The 21,435-nt window shown below is 46.6% G+C and overlaps 1 protein-coding gene and 1 long non-coding RNA gene across 7 annotated transcripts in view; one reads left to right on the top strand and one right to left on the bottom strand.

Moving 5' to 3' along the window:
* The window catches only part of Btbd9 (BTB domain containing 9), a 357,625-nt gene extending 345,858 nt beyond the window's left edge, over nt 1-11,767 (bottom strand). For 2 of the 6 annotated variants that reach the window (XM_006256185.5, XM_039098534.2), the window contains exon 1: nt 11,636-11,767. Coding sequence is in view for 3 of the 6 variants with exons in the window: in XM_063279037.1 (XP_063135107.1) it covers nt 6,908-6,949 (42 nt within the window). In the remaining 3 variants the exon portion in view is untranslated. Of the gene's footprint in view, nt 1-6,652; nt 7,510-7,550; nt 7,623-11,635 lie in introns of those variants that run through there. The other 4 variants (XM_063279037.1, XM_063279038.1, NM_001013073.1 and 1 more) reach the window with 4 other exon arrangements.
* A 319-nt stretch (nt 11,768-12,086) lies between these two features.
* LOC102548069 (uncharacterized) lies at nt 12,087-16,461 on the top strand. Its single transcript, XR_362068.4, has 2 exons — nt 12,087-12,225; nt 13,338-16,461. It is a non-coding gene; the product is annotated as an uncharacterized LOC102548069 (long non-coding RNA).
* Nucleotides 16,462-21,435: the final 4,974 nt, after the last annotated feature.

The raw sequence follows: 21,435 nt of genomic DNA on the forward strand, positions 1-21,435 counted from the left end.
GGAAGGAGTCTATCTGTGAAAAAGCAAATTGCTACAATAAATCCATGGAGGAGTGGACCGGAGAGTATACAGTACAAATAGTACAAATAGATCGATCTCTCTTTCTCCGTCTCTCTCTGTCTCTGTCTCTGTCTCTCTCTCTCTCTGTCACACACACACACACACACACACACACACACACACACAGAGCAACCTAGGTAGCTATCTGTTAGGAGAGCACAGAAGCAATGTCATCTAGTAGTTATGGCCAGATACTGCTTCTGAATGTGCTAGGGTTCTTTGGAGAAAAATTTGATTTCCAAGGCAAAAGTAAGAAAGATATGAGACGGACCTGGACTATCTTAAACCAGAAAACAGAGAGGACATCCGAGAGGCATGGAACATGCCAGGAGAGTACAGCACCAACTTGACAAGATTCCCATCCGCCATTTTAAATGATGACTCATTCTTGAAAAATCTACAAATGCAGCCACAAACTCAGAGTAGTAACTAATTAGATAATGGAGAAAACAATTAAAATTATAAAAAGAACGATGACACCAGTAAACCCTAATTTGGCAACGACCTCGCCAACGACGACTCAGGAAAGAATATAAAAGATACTGAGCTGGCAGGTCAGAGTCTGAGCATGAGCAGAGGCAGGAGACGCTGGTTACAGGAAGAGCTGTACAGCTTCACAGTGGGGAACCAGCAGGCCCAACTCAGCGTGCCCAAGAGGACAGTGTCTCACGAGGAGACACTGAAGAAAGATCACTGTCCTGTTCCTGCCTAAAGCTCTAACCAGACAAACCTAGAAGACACTGCGCCGGGCAAAATATATTTACACATGGAAAAATGCCATCATGAGCCACATATTTTGTACAATTAAAATATGCTAATTAAAAAGAAAAAATGTGGAGGCGCCGTGAGGTCATGGACTGAGAAACTGACCCAGACTAATGCGAGAGAAATCAACCGAGTATGTTTTGTTTTTTAAGTAGTACTCATGGGTGAGCCAAGCAGACACCTGAAGGTGAGGCCTGCCTGAGGAGAAGCTGAGGAAGCACTTTTTTTTCAGAAAACGATAAGGTCAATGGCCTTACCTAGAGTGTTCTAGTTTACTTCTTACCTAGAATGTTCTAGTTTACTTCTTACCTAGAATGTTCTAGTTTACTTCTGGGTCGCTGAGGTAAGGCGCTGACCGGAAGCAGCCTCGTGGGGGAGCATTTCCTTCATCTCACACTCACTGCGCATCATCAAGGAAGCCATGATGGGAAGAAACGGCACCGCCACGGTGGGCAGGATCCTCATGCAACCATCAGCCCAACAGATGTGCCCACGAGCCAATCCAATGGAGGCAATTATTCAAGTGAGGCCTGCACTTCCCAGATGTGTCAAGTTGACGGCAAAACTGACTGGGACAAACCATGTGGCTGTATTTTAAAAGATTAAAAGTTTCAAGTGTGCCAGGCGGTGGTGGTGATGCTCGCCTTAAATCGCAGCAGTTAGGAGGCAGAGGCAGGGGGACTGAACTTACAGAAGCACAGCTGTATACATCTGAGACCTCCCTGGGCTACACAGTAAGACCCTGTCATTCTTACTTCTTGTCCTCCCATAAAAATGCCTAAATGAAGTGTCCTAATGTGACAGATAGAGAACTTCCAGGAATCCACAAGCCCAGTTACAGAAACTTGCTTAATAACTTTATAATGCTTCAGTAGTCATTTCTCCCATGCTGTGAACACATGAGTCAGAAAAAGACTGCATGTGTCTAACAGAGACAATCTCAGCTGATGAAATGGCTTCCCCTGGAGAAATGTCCACTTTAAAAAACTATCCAGGGGTTGGGGATTTAGCTCAGTGATAGAGCGCTTGCCTAGCGAGCACAAGGCCCTGGGTTCGGTCCCCAGCTCCGAAAAAAAAAAAAAAAAAGAAAAAAAAACTGTCCAAAATTCTTCCATTCCTCCTTCCAAAATGGGTGGAGCCTAACTGCTGTCTTAAGCAGGGGCTGGACTCTGTAATTGAAAGAAAACAGAGGTAACACTGATCCTTCAAAGAGGGCAAGTAGACGTGTGGGTTCTTCCTCAGTCTTTCATCAGTGGCTCTGGATGAAGTCAAGTGACCCTGCCAGACCCTCAAGCAGACCCCCATGAGTGGCGTAAGGCCTCTGCCCAACAGTCATCTGCATGGGCCATCTTTCCAGCAGACTCTCCCAGCCTATCTGAGCCTTTGGACAAAGTCCACAGCACTTCAAAGGCCAAACAGAAACTCGCCAGGCTCTCTGAGCTACAATACCCAGCAAGGCTATTTTTGAGATCCTGACCCACAGTCACTAAAAAAAAAAAAAACAAGTTTGCTGTTTGAAACAACTAAATTTGCTTTATTGGAATGCATTAGATACTGGTATGGTATTTAGTAGCTAATGCATTTGCACAATTACAATTTCCGTACAAATATTTATTGCTAAGTTAGATGAAACTGACTTTTACAAAAATAATTACAGTCTGTATTTCCAGGAAAGTAGAAATAGGATGAATAAGAGTGAGTCAGTCAAAATGCCAGGAATGAACCAAATCAAAACAACTCAATTATACCATAATTATAATGAATTTGCTTGGTGAAAAGACAAATGTCAACATTTCAATAAGGAAGAAGTGATGTAGACAGCAGGAAGATTAGCTACTAAGTCTCAAGTGCTCCATTGCTTGGGATAAGACTTCAAGGAGTCACTGCTCCCTTGCTGTGAAGAGACAACTTAAAAGAGTTTCCTGGGGCTGCCGGTCTCAGAAGGTGGTCCACCACCATTCCGGCAGGAGCACGGTAGAAGACAGGTAGGCAAAGGCAGACAAAGCACTGAAGCAGTAGCTGAAGCCCACATCCACAAGCAGGACCCAGACACAATACGAACTGGTAATGGCTTTTGCAAACGCAAAGAGCAGTCCTAGTGGCACACTTCCTCTATCAAGGCCACATTCCCTAACAGTCCCAGCAACTGAGGACCAAGCATTTAAATCTCTGAGCCTATGGGGGCCATTCTTCCAAACCACCACCGGGTTTTACGTTCTGAAGTTACTTGCCATTGATGAGCTCAAAATGCTCCTGATGAGCTTGGAAAGCCACAGTTCTTTCTCAAGAACATGTTGTACCTGTACATAAAGAAAACCAGGCAGGAGAGATGGCTCAGAGGTTAAGAGCCCGGACTGCTCTTCCAGAGGTTCTGAGTTCAATTCCCAGCAACCACATGGTGGCTCACACCCATTTGTAATGGGATCTGATGCCCTCTTCTGGTGTGTGTGAAGACAGCGACAGTGTACTTGTATATGATAAATAAATAGATCTTTAAAAAAAAAGAAATTAAAATGAAAGATTTAAAAAAAAAAGAAAACCAAATGCCTATGTAAAATATATCATTCAAAAGACAGCACTTGTTCATAGGCTAATCAGAATATAGCCTTTGACTGTGTCTCCTTTCCTCTCCAGCCTTAAATATGTTATCAAATTATCTTCAAGCATTTAAGTGTTTGCTAAGATTCTGTTCTAACAAGTTTCGCATACTCTGCAGAAGTACCTGTGTGTGCATGTGCGTGTGCGTGTGTCTATTAGGACATCACATGCTAGGACTCCATGCTGATTCTGAAACCGGGAGTTGACATTAAGTAGAAAGAGCACTGGAATTAAGAGTCCCAGCCTAGGGCTGAAAGGCAACGCCATCCCTCACTGGCTACAGACTGCGGACAAATTGCTCCCCATTCTGGAACCCACTCGGCTCATTAGTACAAATGGGATAGTTGTCAGGTTTTCAAGATCATTAGAGTTAAAAAACACACAGAAAGGTTCCCACACAACACTGCCACTCACTACATGGCTCCTTGTTGTTAATGACCCTTACATTAGTCAGCTTTCTGTCACTGACACACGCCTGAGAAGTTGAAAGGAGGAAAGATTCGTGCTCACTGAAGTCTCTATCCACCAGCCGCCGATCTGCTGCTTTTCTAACCTGTGCTGAAGTAGGGCAGCAGGGCAGCAGGGAGTGGCCAGGAAGCAGAGAGGCTAACAGGACGGGATGGGATCCCAAATATCTTCCATACTGTCCCAATAGCCTAGATTCCTTCTAGTAGGTCCAGCTCCTAAAAGTGCTGCTATTCTCCAAGAATGCCGCCATCATTAACAGGGTCCTGGGCAGCATTTAGGATACAAATTGTAACTAGTACTCTCCTTACATGGATGCTACATCTTGGGTTTTAAGTATCCTCCCATGGTCCATGCATTAAGGCTTGGTGCCTAGTCTATGACTCACACGAGTGCTACCTTCAGGAGGTGGAGCCTCATGGCAGATTTTATTGGGACCATGCCCTCAAAGGTGACTGCGGAACCTTTGGACTCTAGCCATGATATGCTTCTCCAACACAAATACCCATCAGCATTTGCAACATGGACGTAAAGCTCCGAAACTAGAAGCCAAAGTAAACCTTTTCTCGTATTAGGCTGGTTTGTCTCAAACGCGTACTACACTAACGGAAAGCGGGCTAGCATGCTAGGCAGACCTCCCAAACCATCAACCACAAGGACACAGATCTCTGGAATATTTCTGTGTCTCATATTCACATGCAAAAGGTAGCCTAGGAGGTTGAAATGACCAGATTTATGGCTTTTTTTTTTTTTTAATTTGGACAGGGTCTCACACATCCCGAACTGACTTCCCATTCCCTATGTAGCTGAAGATGACCATGAACTTCTGAGCCTCCCTCCTGCCTTCACCTTCCAAGCGCTAGGATACAGATGTGGGCAGTGCGTGCCACCATGCCTGACTTCTTTAGCACTAGAGAGTGAACTCAGGGGCTCCACGCTTGCTAGGCAAGCATTAAACCCTGCTATCACAGATTCGATCTGAAATGTCCTGCAAAGGCCTCTGCCAGCTAAGCTCCAACTCCAGTCCCAGACTTGTTATAATTCTGAAAGATTACAAAGGCTTATGAACTGAAATCAAAACTGAACACTTACCCACTCAACAAGCACAAGTACCTCGCCTGCAATCAATATTTATACGGCCTTAACATATTCCTGTGCAGTCTATTTTCTCTCTCTAATTGCACTCTCTCCTCCACCAAATTACAAATTGGATTGCAAAGAAAAGAAGCTAAACACGTCTGTACTCCTCAAGGGCCCCTTGCATACAAAAAGCTGATAAATTTAACTTCAAGTTCTCAGTATAGTGTTCTTATCAATATAATCTGAAGTTTTTAAAAAGTCAGGCGTCCTCCCCCATCCTGACAACATACATGTGCTTGCATTCATCCTACTGAATTACAACCAGTTTTAGGTGCCCAGAACAAAGCTCAATGAACCATGATCCTGCCTAACACTTCACACAAAGTCTGGGAAAACGGTTAATATTTAATATCTTTTGTTTTTCAAGACAGGGTTTCTCTGTAGCCCTGGTTGTCTTGGAACTATCGCTGTAGACCAGACTGGCCTCGAACTCACAGAGATGTGCTTGCCTCTGCCTCCCACCTGCTGGGATTAAAGGCATGCACCACTACTGCCCAGCAAACACTTAATACCTTGACAGAGAAAAGAAACAACTCCTTTCAACTTCCTAATTAAAAAAAAAAAAAAAAATACTGGTTGGGGATTTAGCTCAGTGGTAGAGCACTTGCCTAGCAAGCGCAAGGCCCTGGGTTCGGTCCCCAGCTCTGGAAAAAAAAAAAAAAAAAAGAACTTAAAAAAAAAAATACTAGTATCTATGCTACACATTAGCTATCCCCAGTGCATGGGCCCAGAGAGCCTAATGCCCATCCTCAAGCTGACCTGAGACTTAGAGTGCTCTACATCTAGGTTAACCAGACAGGTTCTATCCCTTGGCTTGCACACTTTCCAGACTTTCTGTAAACTCCCTAGAAGCAAGGAGCCTATCATTGCTTCCCTGACGGTATGACCCACACTGGAATCCTGACACACGCCATTCGCACAGACTTTGTGCTCTTTCTGCCGTTGTGATAATACACTGACTAAAACCAACATGGGGAGGAAAGGGTTTATTTCGGTTTAGGGCTTACAGGCCATCACGGAAGGAAGTCAGGGCAGGGGCTCAGGCAGGAATTCGAAGGCAGCAGCTGAAGCAGAGACCATGAGGAACTCTGCCTCCCGGCCTGCTCCCTTGCTTCTCTCAGTTTCCCATACCACCCAGAAGCACCTGCCCGTGACGGCAATAAGCACAGTAGGCTGGGCCCTCCATGTGAACCATTAAACAAAGCAATGTCCCACAGACACAGCCACGGGCCACTCTGATAGAGGCCATTCCTCACTTCCCCAGTCACTCTGGTCTGTGTCAATTTCTCCAAAGGGAAAAAAAAGGAGGAGGAGGAAGAAGAGGAGGAAGAGGAGGAGGAGGAGGAAGATGATGATGATTTTACAACCTGAACTGTCATTTTTTTTCCTAAAATGAAAAAGGGGGGGGTGTGGGGGTGAGGACTAAGTATGTAACAGAAAGCCAAATGCACAAGTTACACATCAGCTTATGGAAAAGAGTCTTTAGCTATTTTATATGTGTAAAATTAGAAATGGTATCCTCATCTCGATGCAGGAACCCAAATGAAATCAGTGTGAAGGGCACATGCTCACCCACGGCGATGGATCAGCAGTTTAAAATACTCATCCACACACTGTCACGTACCTGGCTGTTGGTAGACTCTGGAGAAAACATCACTAAATGGAAACTCCTCAGGTGATGACCCTACGGTTCGAAACCATTCCACTCTTGATTCTCTCTGCACTCCTCCCTAGACCTCCAAACACTTCCACAGCTCCGTTTCTGCCCATGCTCACTCCCCTAGCGCACGGGTCTCCAACGGTGCTCAATGTGGTCCCCGCACAGCCTCACCTGGGCACTGTTCAAGCCCCACCCACACGTCCTCAATGGGAAACTTACAGGGAAAGGGCCTGGATTTCTGTGTTTTACCAAGGCCTCCATGTTCTGCAGTTGCCTGCTCAAGTTTGGAAAAGGTTCTACAGGTGGAAGGGGTTGGACACTTAATCCTCAGCGCAACTGTGTAGAGATGGAGCGTTTGTGAGGTAATAAAAGCATGAGGCCTCTGTTGCTACTGCAGGAGTGGGGCTCCCATAAAAAGAGAAAGGGACAGACAGACACCACCCCTCATATGCCAGCACCTGATCTTGGACATCTCAACTTCTAGAACTCTGAGGGAACAAATTTCTGCGGCTGAAACTCTTTGTTTTCTAGTATTTTCTCACAGAAACAGAAGCAGATTGAGAGCCGGTCGTGAGCTGGAACCATGCATGCTTCACATGTCCCATTCTTTGTCCTTTCCAACTGCCAGCCTCTGATTTATATAGTTAGACCATCTCCGTGTACACAAGTTTACTACTGTTACCGTTCAGTGTTTGTGTGCACAACACATCCTGCCATCACCAAGTACACGTGCCTTACTTGGTCTTCACAAGAATGCTTTAATTCCAACAAAAAGCAGAGGATAAGGACATCAATTGGAGACATGGTCACTGAGCCAATAAATAGTACAAAAGTTCAAGGATTTGACCTCATATCCTCTTACCTCCAAGGGTCCAACAGTTCGGGTTTACACTACACTGTTCCTGGTCCTCTCATCAACTCCACAGGAGAATTCCGACTTATCTACCTAGAGGATCTGTCAACTGAAACTCCACATAAGCTCCTTAAAACTAACACAGCACCATGGCCTGTCTGCACTGCAACCCATCCTCCTTTATTTTCTAATCAATGGCATCATAATCACCCACCTGCTCATGGCAGGCCATCATCTTTACCTATCCCCTCCCCTCTACATACTTAAAATTGCAAACTCTTAGCAACTAGAATGTCCCTGACTGCTCTCCATCCCTGTCCCTCTCCTGAGAGAGCAGCATGTCCATCTCCCTCCTCTACAGCAGCCTATGTGGGCTGCCGCCTGCTCCCTGATCATGAGCTTAATCTGGTTTCCACTGCCAAGTCAATGAACAGTGGGTCGAGACCGTTTAGAATAGAGTGGGCAAGAGCTGGTGGCACCCCCTTTAATCACAGTGCTCCGGAGGCAGAGGCACTGAGCCCAAGGCTCTATAATGAGTTCCAGGACAGCCAGGGCTAAAGAGAGAGACCCTGTCAAAGAAAATCCTAGATCCAGTCATAATTTGGCTCTAATGTATCTATCCTATCTCCACTGACACACAGTAAGCTGGTAAACAACTCGGGTTGTTCCCTAAAGAACCACTCAATTTTAACGCTCAGCAAAGACTGTCTACCTAGAAAGGTGCCTTCCTCTTTACATACAGCAGGAATCTACTTAATATCTAGCCTCTTCTCATCTTCTGTCATCAATGTTTCCCCAAGTGTGGTCAATTCCTCTAGTAATTTGTTAATTCTCAAAGTGCTCAACTTATCACAGCTTACGACAGCTGGAGGTTTACCATCTCTGACAAACACCCGCATGTCAAAGGTACCACAGCTCCCATTCATCTGTCCTCTCGGCACCTGACGGAATGAGCATCTAGTCATAGCTAGCGCCTCATAAATATTTGCTGAGATGTTAAATAATGCAGCGCTTGCTGAGTAACTTTATACATCTCAGCAATTCGACCTCTGGCTTACAAACCAGCCCACAGAGTTTTGTCTTTTTCGGGGAGAGGGGAGACGAAGGTGAGACAGAATCTCACGTGGCCCCGGCTGGCTTCAGTTCACGCTGCAGAGGATGCTTCCAAGTGCTGAGATTACAAGTATGTGTCACTACAAAGAGCTCAAGAATTTTCTAATAATGAAAAACGTTATATAGATGGCTTAATATTCTCCAGCAGAGTCTAGTTACTGTCAGATCCTTTTGTCGCTGTTTCTTAGGACCTTCTTCAGACAGACTCCCTTTCTAGCTACACCTTTGTACTTTTGTCACAGGATTGGCAGTTATTGTTTGGCAGGGCACTGTGAGAGATAATCGTGACGGAAACTGTGTCACCGAGTGTAGTTAGATGACAACATTGGTTAAAGCATTTCTGTCAATGTCCAAAACAGCAGCCTAAGCCCATTAGGTACATTTTAGTGGCTAAGCCACGTAATACGGACAACCCAGGATAAATACGCAGGAATGAAACATTTATTCTAATTACTAAATGGAGCCAGAGGACACAGAAATGTGATCCTGGCTCAGCCACATATCCTCTAAGGAAGTTAACATTCATCTTTAGGCAGGGCTTGGTGCCTTCCAGTACTCAGGAAGCAGAGTCAGGAAGAGCATACTAAGTGTACAGTTCGAGACCAGCCAGGGATAAATCTAAAGCCCTATCTCAAGAAACAAAGATTAAAATAAGCAATTTTTTAAAGAAAAACAAAACAAAAATGGGTGTTTTAGAAGAATAACACTTGCAACTTATCCTTGTCTAAGACTTTATTTTGATTAATAACACCTTATCCCACCCTACAGACAGACTCTGTCCCAGTTGATTTGTTGTTACTGTGATAAAACCCTAATCAAAACCAGCTTGGGAGGGGGGTTATTTTGATGACAGGCTATAACTGTTCACCCTCAAGAAAAGCAAAGGCAGGGGTTGGGGATTTAGGTCAGTGGTAGAGAGCTTGCCTAGCAAGCGCAAGGCCCTGGGTTCGGTCCCCAGCTCCGAAAAAAAAAGAAAAAAAAAAAAAAGAAAAAAAGAAAAGCAAAGGCAGGCCCTGGAGGCAGAAGTCGGATGCAGTCTCCTGGCTTGCCTCCTCCTACAACCCAGGACCACCTGCCAAGGCGTAGCTATGTGAGGGCTGGGTAGGCCCTCCTATGTCACCCATCAGTTAAGAAAACGCCCCACACTCCTGCACAGGCCAGTCTGATGGAAGCACTTCCTCAAGTAGAGCCCCTCCTCCCTGGAATTAATGGGATGTGTGTAACACTCTTACTGCCACCCTGTGAAGTCTCTCTCCCCACTATTTCTGTACAGGGAACCTTCTCTGCTCCAGTCACACAAGTCTCCTCAAAATATCCTTCCGCCATCGTGTGACCAAATTAGCACTAACTCTTCGCCACAGGACTTAACTCTTTCCTAATTCCGATCTTACTTTCCATTTAAAGGCCAACCCTAGCTCTGACCTCTTCCTGTGTAAATGTCTCCTATACTATTGCCCCCCCCCCCCACCTAATACTGCCACCTCACTTCCTTCTGGGATTCTTTGATATATAATTTCTTTTCCTGACTGGATGGCTCACTCTTAAAAGAAAAAGGGCTGGTTTCAGACCTCACTTGGGACTCCACAATCCTCTCACTAATTAGGCACAACTCTGGAAAGAGGGAGGTGGTCACACTAAGTGAAGAATGAAACTAAATGCTCCCCAAGTACTGATAAACCATGTCCACTCAGTATGAGGCTCCATCATTACGTAGCTATCTACTCGGGGGCGAACAGTTTTCTAGGAGACACAGGCAAAAGGGAAAACGGGTAACTCTACTCCCAAAAGCTCGCAGAACAACAGTGGCTCCTGAATATTTTGGTTTTACAGCGCAAGCTTTACGGATTTCAAGACGTGAGCACTTCAGAGGTCATACGTTACAGCGACTCAGTTATAAAACTGAACCTCCGGATTGTAGATTCGGGGTGGAAACGCTAAAGTTATGTCCTTCAATTTTTACGCATGATCAAATGTCATTGCTCCCTATCCGGTCACTGGTTTTTGGCACTGCCTTTAACCGATAACGGGAAGAATTATTTCTTCCATGCGTCTCCATTATCCCTCCTTAATAAACCACCACACGCAACTGACCCACTAGAATCCTGTATACTGGCTTAACTCCAGCTTCACCATGACATCCCACGCGTGGAACAGAACCTCTATTTCCACCAGATAAATAACAGCTCGCACTGCTCCTAGGAAAACACAGACAAAAAAAAAAAAAAAAAGGCAGGGCTGTCCTGCCCGCAGGGCCATTGCAATGACCAAAGCACAGCCCAGTTCTGGGAAATAGATACAAGGGCAGATTTGAGTCTATGTGGAAGTAACAATACTGGATGGATATGGTCCCTTAGCTTCAAAATGTGTATCAACGCTGGATTTTTTTTTAAATGTCAGAGAAGCACGTGGGCATGCACGTGAGGCTGGAAGGTCCAGGCAACAGGTTAGCCAACCCTCATCTACACTGACAGGTCGCCTTCCCCAGGTCGTGGGTGTGCCCGACGCTCACGCAGGCACAGGTTCTAACTCTCTCCCTCACAATCCACTCCTACTCCCAGACCCGCCAGAGTAGAGCCAACGAAGCCCTTCGCGGATAACCCAAAACTTTGCGAACCCCAACCTCTAGGGTCCCCGTTTCCGCGTCTGTCAGGTTTGCACAGTCGCGTCTCAGTGTGGACGCGAGGCTGCTGAGGAACACGGGCTTCTCCCGCTTGGGATTCCTCCGTGTTAGGGAAGCTGGCGGCGTCACCCTGGAATCTAGTCACTTGTCCCTCGGCACCCATCTCTCCTGCGCGCCCCCAGAGCTCCAGGCCCCGGAACTGACCCTCGTCAGCCCCCGTCCCCGCCCCCGGAACCAGCGGCCGAGGGGCGTGGAGCGGCGCGCGCGGGTCCGGCGGGGGGGGGGGCGCGTCCTCGCGCCCCGGGCCCGCGCAGCAGGTGCGGCCAGGCCCCACCTCCCACGAACGGTCCGGGCGACTTACCCCGACGATGTTCCTCAGCGACCTAGACGCCGCCACACACGTCTCTTCCGCCAGCAGCGACCCCGCCTCGTGGCCACCGCCCCCTGGACCGCCGCCGTCGCCGCCTTCCTCGCCGCCGCCGTCGCGGCGCGCGCCCGCTTTCACGCACACCGCCGTGGCCGCGCACGCGCTTTGCGCGCTGGCGTCACTTAGCAACGGATCAACCGCGGGCGGGTAGGATCCAGGACTTCAGGGCCTCAGTTCGCTTCAGGCGGGGGTCTTGCGGCGCGTCTCCCCCCAGGTCGGAGCCACTGCCCCTCCTGAACTGGGCCCTCAGGGTGTGACCGCACTGCGGACACCTGGCTCGGGGCAAGGCTTGTCATCGCACGTCACTGAATAGCGTCATCGGTCGCGTCACTGCGTATGGGGAAGAGCAGGAGCGCCTGTTGCAGAAAGCCTCGTCCTTCTGCAGTTAGGCGCTGGCCTGATGGGCAGTCAGCTAGGTGCGAGAAAGTTGGACAAGGAGAAAGAGTGAGCCAAGGGAGTCATTAACTGCATCAAGGTGCTATGAAAGCCAGGCCCGAAAGACCACGACTCAGTCTCCTCGTTCTGTAAGTGAGAAGACTAATACCCGACCTGCTTGCTCTAGAAAGGTGTCGATTTAGAGCGAGATAATGCGTGCGAGGCTGCCGGGGGAACCTGGTCTCATTCGAACTCCTAACTTCAGACCCTGACAGAAGCCGGGACATAAGTACTCCACCTTCCAGGACTACCAAGTGTTAAGTATGGAGCCCATTAGACTCCATCTTTCCCGTAAGAAGCGGGGACTTGTGGGCTTTGAAGCCACAGAAATTGGGTTGCAGGTCTGATTGATCCTGGCTGAAACAGAAGAGCCGTCTCACACGAAAGTTAGAGGCTTACCTGGGTGCGGGATTTGAAGACTTAATTCCAAGCAAAGACGTCTTAAATAGGCAGTTGAAAATGAACAGACCGGGGTTGGGGATTTAGCTCAGTGGTAGAGCGCTTGCCTAGGAAGCGCAAGGCCCTGGGTTCGGTCCTCAGCTCCGAAAAAAAGATCCAAAAAAAAAAAAAAAAGAAAAGAAAAAAATGAACAGACCTAGCAAGGGCTGGGCCAAGGAAGCAAACAGAGCTACAACCAAGATGCTGGTGGTAGGGATGGAAACGCAGAGGCCAGGGATGGAAAAGCGGAGGATGAATAGGTAGGCCAGGTTTCTAGCATGGGTGCTGAGATAGGTGGGAGTAACATTTAGCAAGACGGAAAGAAAGCTGCCTTTGTGTATAAGTTACCAAATCGTAGTGGCATTCCTCACCCATGACGTGGTAGAACGATGGAATGTGGATATGTTAGTTGGGGACGGCCTCCATCAATTTAATAACCTCCACCTCCCACTATGTATGTCCCCAATCTACTTGTCCTTGGAGAACTGACTTCGGTATTAGTAAATTTAAAAGAACAAAGGGCGAGCGCTTGCCTAGCAAGCGCAAGGCCCTGGGTTCGGTCCCCAGCTCCGGAAAAAAAAAAAGAAAAGGAAAAAAAAAAAGAACAACAAAGGGGACAAGCTAGACTGGGAAATCTTTGAAGAAACAGTGTGGTAAGATGAAGACGCCTAGTTCAGGGCTACAGAGCAAACCCTAGAGTTTAATATTAGGAAACCGCCCACAGGTGATACCCAATCCCAACTTTGTTGGTTGTGTTTTACAGAATCGTGTTCCCCACCAAGACCCACAACCCCCAACCCACACTCCCGTCACCCTAATGTGATGATCCTTTCTGTAAGGTGACAGAAGGGAGTTTGCAGACATGGTTCAGTGAAAATTGAGGAGATTGCCTTGAAACTGGCCTGCTGGGACAAGAGCATCAGAGTCCAAAAAAAAAGCTTACGAGAGAAGCAGGGGAGACAGCTTTGAAGCTACTGCCCAGTCAGCCTTTAAAAAGGAACAAAGGAGCACAGGCAGCCTACAGAAGCCGGAAAGGGCAAACGACTGGGTTCTTGAATCTAGGGCTTGACCTCTAGAACTGTAACGAGAATTGGGATGGTGTCCATGCGGTTTGTACTGACTTGTCACAACAGCCATAAGAAACCAGTAGTGTGGAGAATAAAGAGGACAGCTCCCTGGTGCGTTCTCCTTTGTCCAGGAAGAGAGGGGACAGTTTATCAGGCTACCTCACAGACTGAGCACTGTGACTACAGTCCAATGGAGTGGCCGTCCACATTTAGAGGAAAATGTCAAATGGCCAAACTGCACGGGTCTGTGACTGATGAGAGAAGCAGAGATGTGAAGGGCATCAAAGAGAAAGAATATAACTTCCACTTTTATGTTAGACCCAGCAGCTGGTAACAGCAACCATTAGCAAATCCAACGAGTTTCACCCAACACTTGAGAATTAATAGAAGATGTGCCACCTTCTGTCCAGAGAACTATGCTTGTCGCTCAGTTGTTCTAGCAGTTCAGTTTGGAGGAGAGGTAGACACACGTGGGTAGATAACTAGCTGCCATAAATGGGTTTTGGTTTTTGGGGGGTTTTGGGAGGGTTCTGTTGGTTTTGGTTTGTTTGTTAAGGCACAGGTATACTATGGCAAACTGTATAAGGGCGAAAGAGTTAATAGACCAAGATTTAGAGCCAGGACAGGCAGTTACCTTCCTAAGAAAACCAAGTTCGAATTGATTTAAATGCTCTTTCTCCATACTATTAAGACAATGTCCATGCACGGCAGCATTTACTCTACTAGTGTCGCTTGCCTCATGCCAGGCACACGGTTCCTATGCCTGTGCTTAGGAATCAGAAAGCTGCCTCACGAGAGCTTGCATAATTACTCAAGATCACAAAATTAGTAAGAGGATTCCCGATGCTACAACCCAGGAACTACCCATTCATACCGTGCAGTCCCGGTTCACTTGCAGGGGGGCTAGAAAACATGGCTTACACAGCTCAGCACTGTCTGTGTTACAGGGCTGCTGTGCGTGATCCCATTCCGCTCCTTACTTGAACCTGAGAGCAAACTTTTAGAGTTGGAAGCTGCAAGTCTTTTAACCACTCGTGATGAGCAGTGTGTCTCGCCTGTGAGTGATGTAAGTTAGACAACTGAACTGCATAACCATGCTTCCTTCCCTCTTCGTGCCCCTGTCCCAAAGCCCCGAGGAAATGTGTTCACTTGGCATTTGTAACTGAGTGGATTCGTATGCATGTCTCTGCGTTGGTCTGGTAGTCTCCCATCAGCACCTCAACGAAAACATCCAGGACAACCATGTTTGGCCCAGCTCCTGTTCTAGAGGTTTCAGTGTGGTAATGGCTGGCTCCGTTGTTTTAGACCTGTGAAGTGACAGAGTGCATGGAGGAGCAAAACCGCTCACCTCATGACCAGGAAGCCAAAAGAAAACAAAAAAGCAAGGATCCCACAGTACCCTGCAAGGACTCACGTTTTAATGACTTAAGGAGCACCCACTAGGCCTCACATCTTCGAGGCTCAGCTACCTACTAATGATGCTCCGCATTTTAAGAAGAATGTTATGGGGCCAGCCACATGGCTCACAGGATAAAAGCACTTGTTGCTGTTCAGCCCGATGCGGACCCACCTGGTATCCAGAACCAACCTCTTCATGTCATTCTTCGATTATGCGTGTACATGGCACACATGCTTGAGTATACACACACACAAAATAGTGTTTCAAAAGTTGTCCTCTGACCTCCAAACATGAGCTGTGGCAAAAACACACACAGGCACGCGCACACACACACACACACACATACACTTTCTTAAATGTTTGTAACTTTAATTTCCCATATTTAGATTCTGGGTAATAACTAGTTCCAAGTCCAGATTAAAAGAAAAAAATCATTGTCTAGGCCAGAAAGCATTCCAAGTAACATCAAAGAGCCAAGTTGTGGCTCTTCTCTCTCTCTCTCTCTCCTCTCTCTCTCTCTCTCTCTCTCTCTCTCCTCTCTCTCCTCTCTCTCCTCTCTCTCTCTCCCTCTCTCTCTCCCTCTCTCTCTCTCTGTGTGTGTGTGTGTGTGTGTGTGTGTGTGTGTGTGTGTGTGTGTAAAATAGATACCGTGGGTTCTTTAGACACATATTCCTCATGCCTTAGAAAAAAAGAAAGTCTGTTTCCTATCTGCTGATGACATTTTGTTAAGATGGAGTTTTATATGTGTAGTTGGCCTTGTTACTCACTTTGTCAGAGGGGCTGTAGTTCCAAAACTACAGCTACATGCCCTAAGTTTAATTGGCTTGAGTCCAGTAGCTAATACCAGGTTAGCCTCTTCTAGTTTGTTTTGTTTGAGAGGCGGGGCCTCACTGTGTAGCCCTGGCCATCCTTGCACTCCAATAGACCTGCCTGCCTTCTGGGTGCTGAGATGAAAGGAATTGTCTGAGTCTCATTTCTTTACCAAGGGATATACTTTGCATGTGATCCCGTAAAGTGTGTAAGCAATCACTTTATTAACCACTCACTTTGCTAATAGTCATACATTCCATCAGGGCCCTTTCAGATCTTCTAGTAAGGAGCGAGCAGTGAAGCTGGAGCGACAGCTCAGTGGTTAAGAGTGTACACTGCTGGGCTGGAGCGATGGCTCAGTGGTTAAGAGTGTACACTGCTGGGCTAGAGCGATGGCTCAGTGGTTAAGAGTGTACACTGCTGGGGCTGGAGGGATGGCTCAGTGGTTAAGAGCACTGACTGCTCTTCCAGAGGTCCTGAGTTCAATTCCCAGCAACCACATGGTGGCTCACAACCATCTGTAAAGAGATCCGATGCCCTCTTCTGGTGTGTCTGAACACAGCTACAGTGTGCTTATATATAACAAATAAATATTTAAAAAAAAAAAAAAAGAGTGTACACTGCTTTTGCAGGGGATTGGAGTTTGCTTCCCAGCACTCACTCATAACTCACTTCCTGAAACACTGGCTCAGAGGGATCCAGTGTCCTCTTCTGGACCCAGAACTTCTGTACTCACATACACACATGCCCACACAGAGACACACACACATACACACACACATGAATATTAATACTAACATGCTAATATGTTCACTAATACTTTCTGGGAAAAACATTTTATCCCAAGTCTTCCATGATTCTCCAACAGAGCATTTCAGTGCTTAAATAGCTCAGGCAGATGGGCAGTGTTCTGGAAATTTTGCCATGTGCTATAATAGAAGCATCCAGCATTGTCAGGCTTAAAATCTATCATTCTCTATGTATTGGCAACTAATGTCAATTTTTTTTAAAAGAGGAGAAACAATGTGTACTTTTATAGACTTTCTGCTCTGCTGGCTAAAGCTTGATGATCTTGAACACTTTTTCTTCTTTGAAAACCTGGTTTTATGAAAAGTCCTAGATTGCCTGTGCCCCTTCCCCCACATCCCCAGCTACCACCATAGAGACAGGAATGGTCACATGGGGTGACTCACTCTTCACAAAAAGCTGTCAACCCCCACCCATCTGCTAATACTACTGAATTCTGAACGCTGTGTACCTGTCTTTAGCCAGGCACACAATGCTAGCTGGTCCCACGGAAAACATGCTTGTCCATACTGTCCTGAGCCCACGCTTGCAAACCTTCCCCCACCTACCTACCGCTTGTCAAGTACCGTGCCTCCCCAGAAGGAAGAACTTCCCAGAACCTAGGGATGTCTTTCCTGAGTGACTTAACTCTGCACTTGATAGCTTTGCATTCCCTGCAGGAAATCTCCCACAGGACAGTTCTTCCAAAGCCAAGCATCCTGAAGTGATTTAAGTAGCTGGCATTGTTTTGTAGAGGAGGAAACTGTGGCTCAGTGGTTCCTCTTTTCATCTAAGCTGCCCTGAAAACTCTAAATGAGATCTGTGTCTCTGGGCCAAGAATGCCGCTCTGGTAGAGTTTGCTTTGGCTAGTGCAAGACCCTGGGCTTAATCTCCAGGACCGGAGAAAAAAGATATTTAAAAAAGCAGCTAGATTGAGTGCCCAGGGATGAAGTCTTAGCCTGTGTGTCTGCATAAAAGTTTACAGTCTCTGTACTTGGAGCGGTCCACTCAAGTTGTGTGAGGGGAACATGGTGAATATACTTAGGACGGCTATCTAATGCAGACGTTGTAGCCCCGTGCCTTCACTTCAGCCTGGGAAGGCCCTGTGTGTCTAATGACTTCTTCAGATCCCAGAGAACAAGTCTCACGTTCCCCAAGCCACTCAGTTGCTCTCATCTCTCCCAGTGGTCTTGAATTTCAAAGAATAACTCTACATACCATAGTCTTTATTTATGCATATGAGTACACTGTCACTGTCTTCAGACGCACCAGAAGAGGACATTGGGATCCCATTACAGATGGTTGTGAGCTACCATGTGGTTGCTGGGAATTGAACTCAGGACCTCTGGAAAAGCAGTCAGTGCTCTTAACCACTGAGCCACTCTCCAGCCCACCACAGTCTTGAAATATCTTTTTTTTTTTTTTCTTTTTCCTTTTTTCGGAGCTGGGGACCGAACCCAGGGCCTTGTGCTTGCTAGGCAAGCGCTCTACCACTGAGCCAAATCCCCAGCCCCTCCACCACAGTCTTATAACTCAGTTCTACCTCACAAATTAATGATCTGATTATGTTCTGTAGTAAATGTTTCCACATGTATATCTTTTAACAGAAAGTACATCAAAGAATAAAAAAAAAATCACCATTGTCTTTTTTGTGGTGGTTTTTTTGGTTTGGTTTGGTTTTTGGAGACAGGGTTTCCCTGTGTAGCCCTGGCTATCCTGGAACTAACTCTGTAGACCAGGTTGACCTCAAACTCAGAGATCCACCTGCCTTGGCCTCCTGAGCGCTGGGATCAAAGGTGTGCGCCACCACTACCTGACTTCATTGTCGTCTTAACATAGCTTTAATATTGATATAGGAGATGGTGAAGTTGGTTGGCTGTGATGGCTATTCATAGGAACTGTGCTCAGATAGCAGTTATCTCACTGGCTTAATGGTTTAATCCTGAAATTATCATTGGGTTACTAAAGCTGCTTATAAATGGGAGGCCTATCATAATTTTATGTATGTAGCAAGAACCTTAAAAAAACCAAAATATCAGCGACTGCCTCAGCTTTCTTACTGCCGCTTTTCATTTGCCAGTCACTTTGAGCTAGACACAGAGGGTCCCAGCTTCAAGGAGCTAAGGGTCAAGAGCTGCAGGCTCAGTGTGGCAGCCTGGAGTGTAAGCATTCATTCTCAGTCCTAGCGCCATTTGAAGAACTCAACAGCTACTGTATCAGGATGCGCACGCATGCAGTGTTTGGGTTGTTGCAGGACGTTCTTTTGGATTGTGCCAGTCTAGAAATCACGTGAAACTCAAGCAGGTAAGGCGGAGTGCTTGGTGTACAAATGAATGCCGTGTGTGGTAGAAAATATTAAAATCCTGGCCTGGGGTATCCACCCTGCCTGAGGTTATTGAGTTCCTGGATAAAAATCACCCACAGCTTTTATATTTTTAATAAGCCTTAGGCAGCACATTAGCTGGGCAACTGCCCACCCTCCGTGCTATAAGAATCTGCTTTCCTATCCATAACCCCGAGTTATTACTTAATATTTTCTATGTTCCATCTGGGCTGTTCTAACTCCAGTTGGGCAGCCCTCAATTGCTTTTTTTTTTTTTTTAAATTTTATTTATCTATTATATGTAAGTACATTGTAGCTCTCTTATGACACACCAGAAGAAGGCATCAGATCTCATTACAGATGGTTGTGAGCCACCACGTGGTTGCTGGGATTTGAACTCAGGACCTCTGGAAGAGCAGTTGGTGCTCTTAACCGCTGAGCCATCTCTCCAGCCCCTCAATTGCTTTTTTATGGCTCAGCTAACCCATGGTGGTTTCTGTCTCCTTCACATTCTTCTTCCTCTTAGGCTCCTTAAGCCCGCTAAACCTCAACCCCGCCTCTGTCTCTTCTGCCCAGCTATTGGCTGTTGGCATCTTTATTTACCAATCACAATCGACTGGAGGCGGGGTCACTCAACACCTTGCTGACTCTCTCGGGCAACCAATCTTGGGGGGCCCCAAATTAGCATTAGAATACAAGCAGCATTAGGCCCACCCCCTACAGGCTTGGACATGGATACCCATCACCAGACGCTGTCCTTGAAGAGTTCTGAGGAAGTCTCCTTCTGTTGTTTGGCAAACATACAGGTAGCCCTAATACAGAACTTCCATATGCTACCCTGAGGAAAACCAGTGTAGGGTTTTGTTTAGATGTGAATGGAAAATGAAGATTCCAAATTTAATAGTGTAAAATTAAGTGCTTGCTGAAGAAAGATTTTTCTAAAACCTTTGACAGAAAAAAAGAAGTGGCTAAGGCAAATATTCCAAAAGAAGAAAAGGGGCAACAGAGCCAAGCGAGCTTTGCATAAAATCGAAAACTGCAGATTGCCAAAGAGTACGAAGGAGCGAAGCACTCCTCCTCACTTGTCTTCAGGGATACTGAAGCCTCCTGTGGCTCCTTGGAGAGTAATCTGCCAGTATCTGCTGCCGTTGAGATGCGCTTGCTTGTAGGTCTTCCGGGAGCCCATTCTCTGCTTGCAGAAAATCACAGTGTAAAATGCACATGCACAGGTGTATGCATGCTCGCACATACACACACACACACACTGAGGATATTTACTATGATACTAGATGCATTAAAAAAAAGTGGGAGCTCCTGGAGTGTTGCTCAGTAGGAAGGTAAGCTGAGCAAGTTACAAGACATCCTGCGGAGCACTTTTCAACAAAGGTACAACTTGCACGTTAGGAAAGGACAATGTGATGCCCTCCCTTGGTCTCCAGAGCAGCTGGGGTCTCAGGAACGCTCACCGTGCTTGACTCATAGCTCTGCTGCGGGACACCAGCTTCTGCAGGACAGTGCTTCTCAGTGTGTGGCTCCAGAGCAGCAATCAGCACATAGGAGTTCTTTATTGATGCTTGTTTTAACTAAATCGGACCTCTGAAACCTACGGAAGAGAGCCTACTTACTCAGCTCTGGGCGAAGGTCAGAAGTCTCTTTCAACAAACTGCTGTGGTTTAGATCTCGAAAGCCTTGCAAACCCCCACGCATCGAAGGCTTCGTCCCCTGAGCAGCAGTGGAAAGAGGAAGCCGTGGAAGGTGATGGGATCAGAAGACCTCTGACCTACTAATGGGTCGGTCTATTTATAGACGCAGCTTACTGGGTTTGGAGAGTAGATTTTATTATAAAATCGAGGTCTGTCTTTGCTTCTCAGCTATCAAGAGACAAGACATTCCTTACCATGGGCCCAGAATAACCAGGCTGAGTGGCCACATACTGAAACTATGAAATCATCTCTGGGGATGGAGGGATGGTCCAGCAGTTACAGGATACTTTCTGCTCTTGCAGAGGACCAGAGTTGAGCTCCCAGTACCCACATTGGGCAGCTCACAACCCCTGCAACTGCAGCTCCAGGCTGTCCACCACTCCACTATGGCTTCCACAGACACCCATACACATGCACATATACAAATGTATATAAATAGAAATCAGCCTTTCCTCATAAATTCTCTCCTTTTGGTAGTGTTTGTTTTGCTGACAGAATACTGATCAACCTACACCACTATGGTTTTTCTGTTAGTTTTTTTTTTCTAATAGCTTTACTAGCATGAGAGTCTCTGTTTAAAAGAATGTGGTTTAGTGGGTTTTAGTGTGTTCACAAACCTCCTCAAACATCTCATCCAACTTAAAACATTTCAATGCAACAAAAAGAGATCCTGTTCCCATTGTCAGTCCCTCCCTTTTCCCCACCCTCATCTCCAGCACCAGGAAACAAGCATTGGGCTTTCAGCCTCAACAGGTTGCCTATTCTGACCGTTT

This window comes from Rattus norvegicus, chromosome 20 (assembly GCF_036323735.1).
Source record: "Rattus norvegicus strain BN/NHsdMcwi chromosome 20, GRCr8, whole genome shotgun sequence".
Classification (NCBI taxonomy): Eukaryota; Metazoa; Chordata; class Mammalia; order Rodentia; family Muridae; genus Rattus; species Rattus norvegicus.